Here is a 12,561-nt window from a genome sequence, read left to right as displayed (position 1 = left end):
CGGTTGCAAAAACCCACAGCAGGGCTCTGAGTGTCTTATCTGTAGACCCACATCCGGGCCGAACCAGCACGACATGACCCACAACTCTCTGTACTCACGCTGTGTCAGAACACAATCCATAACCCGGTGCGCTGAGTCCTTCAGAAGTCAACCCACAACTCTCCAAAAACAGCCCAGAACCGTTCACTAACTGTTCGTGTACCAGCACCGAAGCACAACTCAGGCCAGCTCTGCCTCCCAGACCAAGGGAGGGAAAGCATTATACGCCACAGGATCTGTACTGACACTATCAGAAAAAATCTCAACCTGGCATCCTCTCAAAAACTTGACCTTTATTTTTTCCACTTTAGGGGAAGAAAAATCTACTGTTTAGTGAACAGGTCTGACCTGACCTGTAATGCAATAGCTGTTTTATCCTGGGTGTGTCAGATGAATGGATTTGGCTCTCAGGGATTACAGATGATCAGTGACCTCCTGGTGAAATGGTTAGCTTAGTTTGAAGTGATGATACATAGTATGCAGACGGTGCAATGTGTTGTACAAAAAAATAAGGTCAATATTTCATTTCCATATTTGAATATTTATTTTTGAAGCATCACATTAGTATAAAACAACAACAGCAACAATAATAATGCAGTGTCTGAGTGTATAATATACATAAGAGATACTCAGATTCATTCATCCCTCAATTCTTGCCCAGTTAAGGGTCCATGAGTATCATGTGTTTTGATGTTGAACAAAAGTTTCACATGATCTGGAGTCTAGGACAATCGATCTCCAGTGTGCACTCAAAGAACCTGCCATTACAGACCTGACACTCCGGACCCACAGAACAATAAGCTCCATAGCAGCTTGGCTGTTTTGTTAAGACGCATGAATTTTGAATGATTGATCCTTCAAATTATCGATCTGCAGCTTGAGCTCAAGCTGGATATCGATTCCCTGATTCTATGACCTGAAAGAAAAGTGGACTGTGAAAAATAGCTCAGAAATCACAAACTTGAAGTACGCTGTCACACATAATGTCACAAATGCGTAGGGTGCCCTGAATGAGACGTGATAGTTTTATCCCCTCTGTGAGTACAAACGCCCTTTTAAATGCTCGTTAAGTGTTTCTGTGTCAGTGTGATATAAAACTCAGCCGTCTCCTGGCTCTTCTGTCGATCACCGTGGCGTATATGTGCTATGCAGAGCACAGGGTGAAATGCACTTAGTACAACTTAATGCATTTCCTACACTAAAGCACAAGCTTAGTGATGGAGGCAAGAGAGCATGATGGGCAATGTGGAGATCAGTGATGCTCACAGCTCCATGCTTGTGTCATCTAAGCACACTGCAGTCCTGTTTCCCCTGTGTCTTCAAACCCACAGAGGAATGTTAGCTGCACACAGAACAAATACTGTGAATAAAATACGCTGATGGGCTTATTGTTCTGGGCCTGTATATTGATCACACGGCGTGAGTTTCACACATCTGTTATTGTTTTCTGTTTGGCACAGTGCTGTACAGGTTATCATTTTAATGCAATACTTATATATCCTTCTCTGTATATTGTTTAATTTAAAGCTCCTTGTGGCACGTGTACATGGGGACCTGTGGATGATATTTCAGACGACTGGCTGCATCAGTACCACATGCTACTCAATGCTATCACTGGACAGAACAAACGTGTCATTCTGACACATCTTAAAAACAGTGACGGACAGCAGCTTGACAGAACTGACCACGCGTAAACTGTCTATTATGACAATATCAGATACATCTGATAGACTTTTTGGCCTGCTTCTCTCCTCTGAGATTACTAATACAATTTCTGTGTAATAGGACTCTCCAGCTCCAGCTCCATGGGTGGGAAAGAAAAGACAGCGAAGAAATGTTGACTTTTCAAATATGAAAACAGTGATAATAGCATAATAACCTAAAAATAAACTGAGGATCATCCCCCAAGGTCTTGTGAGACCGTCTCAAAAAAAGAGGCTGTGGACAGGCATGCAAAGAATTGTGAGTTCTCTGATGTGGAAAGAGGTGTTTGCTGGCCGTCCTGTTGAGTCTGATTTTGTCTGACAGATACTTTTCTCTCATTTTTCTCCTTCTCTTGGCCTTTCTGTTTCTTGATTCATTTTCTTTTCTTCTGATTCCACTGAAATGCCAACAGCGGGTTACCAAAGGAAAGAACAGTTTCACAACACTCACTGTTTTGGACAGAAACAAAATAGAAAGTGACTGTTTTAAGTGTTGCAGATGCAAGTCCAGGTTTCAAGGGGAGATGTCCGAAACATTCAGGAAAACTGCAGAAAGGCCAAAGAAATGCTGTTCAACTTGTCAGTTTTTCTTTTCAAGTAAAAAGTGAGATGTTAAACAGTGATCAAACAATAATCAGACAAGATCAAACAATAAAACAAGATCGAACAATGAATGATTAGAGTAACTTTGAAAAACAAATGCTTTTGTCACCACAATGTGGCTAATATGGGATTTGAGAAATGCTGTGCCCAGAGCCATTCATTACCTAGTAAAAAACAAAGCAGCTCTTCAAAGCTTACCAATGAATAGTAAAAAAGACAAGGGTGACACAAAGCTCATTTTTTTAACAGACCAATGTTCTTGCCACTGTACCACCTACTGTCCATGAAGACATTTAAGGAGCAGACAGCAAACAGAACATCATGATGTCATAATCAGAGTGAGCGCTGAGAAAAGCTCGCCTCAGCTTTACCATATATATAATCTGATCATTTTTTAAATACTGAATGCGATCAGAGTGAGCCATACGTAACTCCTAACTGATCTGAGCTGCTTTAGCTAAGAGTGTCACTTTGCGTTGAGATGCTAATTAATGCAGTAATCAGTCAATAGTTGTCATGTACCTATTTATGTCGAATGTTGGATTCCTAAAATAAGCCATGCCTTTTCTGGCAGTAAGGAGAACAAATGACTTCAGGACAAAGTCTCTGTAAAAAAAAAACAGACCCCTCACCAAAAAGAGATTAAAAAAACAAAACAAAACAAAACAACAATAAACGTAACTATGCGATTATGAAACAAATTGATTTTTCTTACATAAATGGAGTCATTAGTTACTTTTGCTGCTAATCAGTGGTAAACTCAGTTTCATGTGGTTTCTTTTTGTAATTTCCTGAAACAATCCCCTGTGTGTTCTGTGTGTGGGGGGGGGGGGTTCTTTCTTCTTCTTTCTTTCTGGTTGTTTCCAGAATTCATGGAAAGAAATGACATGAAATAAATGGATTAATATCACTTCAACTCATGTCGTTTTTTTCTTCTGTACTTTCTATAAACAACCACTTTACTTTTCTGAATGTCTCATTGCAAACCCTTGCCATAGCTGTGTTCGGTGGATATAAGCCTGTTGGCTGAGCCTATGGAAACCAAAGAGTCCAATTACTGCCCTGTTTTTTCATTTGTCTTCTCCATTGTTCCTTCCTTTTGTCTGTTGTGGCTCTTAGAGATTTTTTCCCTCACTTTCTTTCTTTGTTTTTTTCTTGTTGCCGATCCAGTTTCTCTCCTACACCCGACTCTGGCTGACGCTAGAGAAACAGGAAGTTGTGAAAAAAAAAAAGCACAGCTGCTGAGGAAAACAAGGAAGTGAGCTGAGCAAGCCGTGAGCAGGGCAATGAAAGTACTACATGCCTGAGCTAGCCATGCTAAGGAAGTGCTAGCAACTTGTGTTTTGTCCACAGCAGCTCTGTGACAGCGGATTAAGAGAGAGAGAGCAGAGAGAGAAAGGGGCTGAGAGGAACAGATATATATATATACTACTGTCCCACTGGCACGCTGAGAGAGAGAGAGAGAGAGAGAGAGAGAGACTGTGAGTATGTGTGTGTGTTTGTGTGTCTGTGTGTGTGTGGAGAGAGAGAGATACAGAGAGAGAGAGTACTGGGGCCTTGACTGTTGTTGTTGTTCTTGTCATGCTGACTGTTTAAAGTGGCCACTTTAGTGCAGTATTAGAAGGGTAAGCCCAAAGGCGAGAGAGAGAGAGAGAGAGAGAGAACAGGGCTCTGTGAATGGTATTTAGGCAGAGCAGGCTACACTCCCCCCTCGAGCCAGGGTGAGAGGGGGAGGGAGAAGAACGTCAAACAAAAAAGGAGCAAGAAGAAAAAGGTCAGGGCCTGACGCCGGGCACTGGGAGGCGGGAGGAGGGGCCAGAGTGGAGAACGGGAGCTGCTGTGTGTTTCTGCATGTGGTCCTGACCTCACTACGAGTGTTTTTACCAGTGGCAGAGTCTGAATGCATGTTCACACTACATCAGGAGGTGTGACTTTATGTACACAAAGACTATCGCTGAGAACTGAGGGGTTTTTTCCCTATCTCTCCAGGAGGTTTAGAGAGAGAGAGAAAGAGAGAGAGAGAGAGGGATTGACAGCTAGAGTGCTTCTATACACATAGGAGCTGACTGTGCCATTCACTGTATAGCCGTTGAACCATACAGTGTGTGTGTGTGTGTGTGCGTGCGTGCGTGCGTGTGTGTCCTTGTGTTCTGGGCTATTTTTAAAGTGTCCTCTGCTTGCCCACAGGGTTTTCCTGAGCTTTCCCTGACAGAAGAGCACATGATGAATGGCCCGGGTGCATGCTGGGAAGGCCAAGAGGATGAGGATGAAGATCTGCCGCAGATGGACGGCACGTGTGACGCGTGCGAGCCAGATGAAGCACAGCCGGCCGTCCAGGTGTGCGTGACCTGCCGCTTCGCCTTCTGCAGCGTGCACGCAGACAAACACACCCGCAGTACCCGTCACCCCCTCCACTTGTACTGTGCTCCCGATCCAGCCCCCCCACCACACACCCACAGGGAACCTGTGGAGGGGGCAGAGGCCCAGAGCGGGGGTGCAGAGGGAGGAAGTGGAGAGGAGGAAGAGGATGCGGAGGAGGGAGGGAAAAGGGACACGGTGACGGTGGAAAGGTTGCGGTGTAAGGAACACGGGCAGGAGGGGGCGCTGTACTGTAAAACAGATGAGAAGATTATCTGTGTGGTGTGCGCCGTGCATGGAGAACATCACCAACATGACATCATCACACTGAGAGAGGCGTACCATTGGCAGAAGGTTAGAGTCACATTCATACTGACAGACACAACAGACCAAATGCACACACTCATACAGACATGTATATGCTGATTCACATACATACACATGCAGACTCACACATACGCACATGCATTCACTCAAACACACACACACACACACACACACACACACACACACACACACACACACGCACACGTAATCATGTAATCATGTAATCATGTTTGTAATCATGTTGACTGCTCATACCTGACTGTGTGCTACTTTGGAAACAGTAATATTGTCAGTTCTCTCCTCTGCCTCTGATAAAGATTACTTTACAGACTTTATCACTGCCTTTAATGAAGACTACTTTACAGACTTTATCGCTGGTTCTAATGAAGACTACTTTACAGACTTTATCACTGCCTTTAATGAAGACTATTTTACAGACTTTATCACTGCCTTTAATGAAGACTATTTTACAGACTTTATCACTGCCTTTAATGAAGACTATTTTACAGACTTTATCACTGCCTTTAATGAAGACTATTTTACAGACTTTATCACTGCCTTTAATGAAGACTATTTTACAGACTTTATCACTGCTCAAATCTATATTAATTTGGTCAATGAAAAAAGTACCTCGCACCCCAAGAGACATTTGAAGATGCACCACCAAGAAATATGATAAGAAAAGTTAGACTTTTATCAAAATTAACTTAAAGGCTTGACTTTGTTAGCTAGAAGCAGACGGGCTATGTTTTTTTGTTCACTTGACTTGGTAACGTTAATTGTGCATACTGACAGGAAGCCTAAGAATATCTGTGTGCTTGATGAAATCACTGTAATGATTTAATTTTTTAAAAAATGCAAATTGACAAAAATGTGACAAATGTGACTAAAACGTGTCTAGTTTTCATTTACTAAAACTAGACTAAAACTAATAATGATCAAATGACTAAAATATGACAAAAACAAATATGTATTTTAGTTAAAAGACTAAAACTAAGACTAAATCAAAATCACCTGCCAAAGTTAACACTGGCTCTAATGAAGACTATTTTACAGACTTTATCACTGCTCTTACGACTCTGCAGGGTCATCCAGCACCATCAGGGATTCAGCAAGGAGAAGTCAAACTGAATGCTTCTCTCTCTCAAACTTCTCTCTCTCTCTCTCAATCTTCTCTCTGTCAGAGCAAAGAGGGTATTGACCTGCTAAGATGTACCCAGGAGATGGCCGAGCGGATAAAGACCAAATGGACCAGTCCTGACGTGAGCACACTTTTCCAGATACTTTTCCAGCGCTGTTTCTCAAATATAGCTTACTCTACAATTATTTTACCACCATAGACAAAAATAAAAGCTGTCAGTAAGCTTCTGTAGAAAATAATGAACTGATTTGTTTTGCAAGAGAAATTCAGTGGATTGTCGTAAACTGTAAATCTCAGAGGCATGAAATCTCGAGCAGAAGACCATACTCACACATTCAGAAGTGTTGACATTTGTTCAGAACAATGGGAAATTGGATTTTAGGAAAATGTCAACTAGGTAAAGTACCCGTCTTTTTTTTTTTTAAGTTGCACTTCATGATTGAGCAATCTTTTTCATAAGTTTTACCTCCTTATGAGACTTTTGTTGTTTTTTGTCTGTGTTGTTTTTTTTTTCTTTTTTTTTCTTTTCTTTGGGTCTTGGTTTCTGCCTGGTTTTGCCTGAACAGTTAAGCCAGTCTAATTAGAATTCTTATCCAGTCCTTTGGTTGTCCTGACCACAGAGGAGCATATGTGCTAAGTCTTTCCTTTAGTGACAGTTTAATGGGATAATTTGGGGTGTATCAGGTTTTTATAACACACATCCAGGGGAATCTTACACTGCGACACGCCTGCACTCCACATATTAAACACTGAAACCTCAGCTGGGCTTTCATTGTCTTTTGTCGTTTTGTGTTATGTAAGCGATCTTTGAGAGTGCTGAGATATGGAAGCAGAGCAGCAGAGAGGCAGAGCGCACAGAGTGACTGAGTGTATTATACATTGGCTGGATCTGGAGGTCCTGTATAAAGTAATAGGTTTAATGGAAGGGTGCCCGGCCAGGGATGGGTGTACATAATCAGGCTGAAATACCAGCACTGCCCTCCAGCCCTCGCAGACCTTTCTTCCACATCCCTCCTCGGAAGAGGTGTGGTACGCTTCCACAAAAAGAAAAAAAAGAGGAAAAGAAAAGATTCTTTCTCTCTTTCTCAGGTTGAGATGTCAGGGATGATAATACGGATTTGTGGAAACATCCACTCTCCTGGTTAAATGTCAGCTTGTCTCTGTACACATGTGTCCTCTCCTCTCTGGGCCCTGAAAACGGACTTGCAGCTTTTCCCCACGTCCTTCAGGGAATTCTAAAGGAGGAGGTGTTCGTTCCTTAGGATCTGTATGCTTAATTATTACTTGGCTTATGCTGCTGGTATCAGGATTTTAATATCCACGTCTGTAAACTCATATTTACATATCCTGGAGGGCGTGTAGAGTAGTGTCATTAAAATGATCAGCTGGAAATATATGTACTTTTCTTTCTTTATCGTTGCTTGGACACCCTGTTCGCTAAGCCCTGGTACTCTCCCTCTGAGGGATGTTTTGTTTACTTTCTGAAAGCTGAAAACAGTGACAATGAAAGCACATAGCAAGCGTAGTGTCTTGGTGTATATTTTATTGACTATCTCCTCTGATTGTATTTTCAGTTCAGAGCACACAGACTTCTGCCTCTGGCAGCAACAAAGACCTCCATCAGTACATATTCTCTATTTCTGCTTAATATAATTTTCTCTCTTTCTTTCTCTCTCTCTCTCTCTCTCTCTCTCTCTCTCTCTCTCTCTCACGCTTTCATAGAGCTTTAATTTAATTACCTGTCATATCATTATCTAGAAGCTTCCGTAGATGGTATTGCCTTTCAGATAGTCAGAGACTTTAGATGCAGCCCAAGTCATTATAAACTTTCTCTCTTTTTTCTTTCTCATTTATTGCTGGGTTAAAGAAGGAGGGGAATTAAAAACCTGTCCTTACTCTGTTGAGGTAAATGAAAGAGCCTGATTACGGCTGCTCAGACGCCAGTGGTAAAAGAGGTATGGCCTTGTGATTCAAAAGGAAGACGGGGGGGGGGGGGGGCTGTTCATTTGGAAGAGGGCCATTACTCTGGTGTGGGTAACAGACAGTTCAAAACCATTTGGCCTTAATATGTTTCTAATGCTTTTTCCCCAATTGACAGTGATCTGCGGCCCCGTCCTTAAATAGATTCCTCAGCGAAGCTGTCGGGAAAAGGCTATTGTAGCTGCCAGACATCTTCTCCATGCTGCCCGACACGTCAAGTGTCCACAAATAGGGCGCTGAATTTTTATCTCTTAATCCAATTTGGAGTTTGCAGTTCTGTCTCATAGTTGGCATTCCTTTTCCCGTTAATGGGCAGCATCACCTCTTCAATGTCCTCTCTGACTCAGTTATTTAATCATCTGAACTATTCTGAGGATGCTAGACATCCACTCTTTCTCTCGCTCTTTCTCTTATTTCTTTCAGAATGTTCTAGTGCTGTCATGAGGATACTGGTGAAGGTGACCACTGGCTCTAAATAGCTTGCTGTAGACCACATCATTAAATTCCTCTTTTTGTCCTTGTCCACTTGCTGCTTCAACTTTGCCCACCAACTCAACCCTTCACTCCCTTCATCCCCTGTTTCTCTACATAAACCCAGGAGTCCAGCACTCCTAACCTTTGACTGGCCTTGTTTCCAAATGTGGGGCAGATTTGACCTTTTGCTGCTTCCTCGCTGACCTCCACCAGGCACCTGTGGCTGTAGAGAAGTTCAGTGTAACTGGTGGATATAGCTCTTTCTCATCAGTCAGGAGTGGTGTGTTTGCGGATATCACTGTGTAAGACTGTGTGATGTGCGTCACTGAGAACTGGCCTGCGTCAGGTAGTGGAACTATGGGGTCCAGAGGTGCAGTGTGGTTCATTCAGGTCTATCTCAGGCTGTGTGTCACTGATTGTCTTAAGCTGTATTGAGAATGTGACCTGAACCTGACCAGGTCAGGGCTAGCCTGTAGGCAGGCGCAGAGATGAGAGCAAAAAGAGTCACGGCAAGAGAGAGCACAGGGCCGAAATGGCTCACGCTCCAAATAACTGGAAGCTGATTTCAGAACTCGGAATCACAACTGATTCGCTTTGGTTTTTTTTCTTCTCATCCTTTCGTTGCAATGAGCGTTGGTCTCCATCAGTGCGTTTAGGCTGAGTGCTACAGGGGTGGGTGACTGGTGAAAGAGAGAGAGTGTGTGTGTGTGTGTGTGTGTGTGTGTGTGTGTGTGTGTGTGTGTGTGAGAGTGTATTTGTATGCATGTGTGTGCACACAGATGAATGCACAGCGTGCGTGTTAGACGCTCATTGAGATTTGCCATACATAAATGAGTTGTGGCACAAGAGCTCCTGGAGGAGGGATTCCGTAAGTGGTTCGATTCCCAGGAAACACCAACAGATTTAGAGGCATTATTGTATGTCTGAAACAGCCTGTCTGGTCTGCCTCTCAGAGAGTTCACACTGATTAAACTGATCTGAAGGCTCTGTCCCCTGCGTCACCCATTAACTTCACTATCTCTCTCTCTCTCACTCTCTCTCTCAGATGAGTAAGGAGGAACTGGAGGTATATGTGAACCAGCAGTTTAGTGAATTACACAGGCTGGTCCGTCTGGAGGAGCGTCGGACATTGCACCTGGTGGACCTGAAGGAGGCCTTCCTGACTGCTCAGGCTGCTGAGAGCATAGCGGAGATCACTGTGCATACGGAGCGGCTGCAGGAGGAGATGGCTTCCATCACACGGCAGCTGGGTGAACTGGATCGAGTTGAGAGGGAGGGAGTTGCCGCGGCAGCCAGCTTTGGACCTCCAGTCCCCACCCCACCAGATCCTGCCCCCCGACCTGAGGTGAGCAAACTTCTCACTTCTCATACATACACACACACACACACACGCATGCACACACGCACACGCACATGCACACACACACTCACATACACACTTACACTCACACACACGCTTACTCACACACACACACACACACACACACTCACACACACACAGCAACCCTGAAGACTTTTAACAGTCCCAAATTGATTCACACAAACTTATCGTTACTTAGGCTGTCCAGTGTGTGTTTCAGCTGCGACGGAAACTTTTAATATCAGTTCTGATGCATTTGGTGGGATGATTATAAGTAAATAACTGAGTCAGAAACACCTGAATCTTTTTGGGAATAACTGTCAACTGAATAGTTCATCACATCAGTTTAGTCAGGCGCATGACAATGGATCAGTGGTTTAAGTAATAGTTTGGAGGATCGCCAAATGTGCATTGCCAAAAATGATATAGAATAGATTCACAGTGGAAAAGTACAATGCTCCAAACAAAACAGACGTGCGAATGTTTTATCGACTGCTGCACTGAAACAGGTGTCAGCCTTGACTTTGAGTTACTTATAAAAAAAGGCTACATGATGTCTAACAAAATTTCCTGGAACTGCAAAGTTCATTGTCAGGGTATCAGCTGTTCTTGTTTAAACAATTAACTCTTCGCAAACGACCTGTGGTTGATATTGTATTCATGTCTCCTGAAGGACAAAGAATTCACATCGTCCAACAATGTCATTGTTGTGAAATATTGTTGGAGAACAAGCTTCCAGGCCGTGTAACTTTGCAGCAGTTGGAGCTAACAGACAGTTATTTGGCTTAGCAACAAAATGGAGGTAACAGTAAGAGGTCTAACTTAGCAATGCACAAAAATTGAATAAACAATGAGAGTTTTACAACTATAAATTGTTGAAAAAAAATTGTACCTCAGATGTGTGTGTGTGTGTGTGTGTGTGTGTGTGTATATATATATATATATATATATGTAAGCTACAGAGAGCCATTACTAGAGCATTCACACATCAACACTGACAAAACTGTATAGAACAAATCAGAATGCAAACATACATCATCACCATCGGGTCTCTTCTTCATTTCTACTGGTTTATAAAGCATTATACTTTCAGTACTGAAAAATCTTGCTTCCATATTCACATCATGTTTTAAATATGAGATGTTTTTTTCTTTCTTTTTTTTTAAATCAGTAGATCTCATACTACAGGACACATATTCACCAGAAAAGCCTTAAATTGCAGTGGAGTGGATTTTTAATCGATGTACCGAAAACTTGGGCTTTTACATTTACATTTCAGATCTTAAAATTAAATTTGATTAAATGTTCAGTGATGTTACACGCAGATGTTTTTTGGCAAAGGCTTGTATTATTAATGCTAGAGCAACTCTCCTCCTCTCTGATATTCTCAAGTTAGAAACAACCAAAAATAAAAATGAGAAAGTGTTGACGGTTCTGAGAGGCAAGAGGGTTTGGTTCTGATCCTGCTGTGGGCAGTTTCAGCAGATCCACCAGGGCTTAAATGAAGGGCAGAACTAGGTCGCTTAGAAACAGCCTCCGCTCTCAAACCTGGACCTGTAAACATTTCCTGTATCAAGGTCATACAAACAGACACACACACACACACACACTATGCTCTTAAGCTCCTAACACCACACAAGCATGCACACACACACACTCTCACTGACTCTCCAGATGCACGTACGCACACTAACTTGCTCACTCTCTCAGACACACAATCTGTCTGCCAATCCCAGGCTTCATAAGGTGGGTTTGAGAGGGAAAATGTCCCAGCATGTCGTCAGTAAAATGGCATTTAAGCCTTTAATGCCCTCTCAGTCACTCTGTTTGACAGGTCTACAGAGAGAGAGAGAGAGACGGAGAGAGACAGAGACACAGACTAGTAAGAGAGAAACAGAGAGAGAGAGAGAGAGACGGAGAGAGAGAGAGAGAGAGAGAGCGTGGGACAATACTGACTACTGAACACACAACTATGCAGTGACATGCAAATCAGCTAGTGTTTGTGATATTAATTACAACTAACCAGACACATATTACATCAGTCAGACCCAAAACCACAGAAATCCACTCCATAAATGTGATATTAAATATCCATGCCACCCACTATGACTGAGCTTACAAACACCATTTGACCCTCTGTGTATTCAAATCAAATTAAAGCTGTATCTCTAATAGCAATCTGATATCCAGCCAAGATGAATAAAACCAGAGTGACTGAGTAATGTAATCTTTAGTCGTGAAGGGAGACCCTCAGGAAAACATAACGAATCACTGGGCAGCTCTAAGTCTGGCCACGTGCATTTATAACTAAAATGCGTGGGCTCCTTATTTGGCTCTGTAATCTGTAGATCTGTCATTAAATCAATACAGAATGCCGGTGGTTAGTGCAATACAGCACAGCGCCATCTGAGTTTACTGCCACATCTCTGCTATCTCCAATCACCCAGCAAAGATTAGAGAAGGGAAATATATGTACACACTCCCTCTCACTCACGCATACATACACACACACCATCTTTCACACCTTCTCACATACTCCATTACACTCAGAGATTCCCTCCTGTCAATGTCTATGG

At 42.7% G+C, this 12,561-nt stretch overlaps 1 protein-coding gene across 1 annotated transcript in view; it reads left to right on the top strand.

Annotated features, from left to right (window-relative positions):
- The first annotated feature begins 3,817 nt into the window (after positions 1-3,817).
- Positions 3,818-12,561, top strand: part of trim44 (tripartite motif containing 44) — a 32,264-nt gene continuing 23,520 nt past the window's right edge. The window contains exons 1-4 of the mRNA XM_030766242.1: positions 3,818-3,826; positions 4,533-5,057; positions 6,215-6,292; positions 9,671-9,970. Of these exons, the coding sequence (XP_030622102.1) occupies positions 4,566-5,057; positions 6,215-6,292; positions 9,671-9,970 (870 nt within the window). The 5' untranslated portion in view covers positions 3,818-3,826; positions 4,533-4,565. The remainder of the gene's footprint in view (positions 3,827-4,532; positions 5,058-6,214; positions 6,293-9,670; positions 9,971-12,561) is intronic.

Source organism: Chanos chanos, chromosome 2, assembly GCF_902362185.1.
Source record: "Chanos chanos chromosome 2, fChaCha1.1, whole genome shotgun sequence".
NCBI lineage: Eukaryota > Metazoa > Chordata > Actinopteri > Gonorynchiformes > Chanidae > Chanos > Chanos chanos.
Note: the sequence above shows the minus strand (reverse complement) of the source record. Positions and strands in the feature narration are given on the sequence as shown.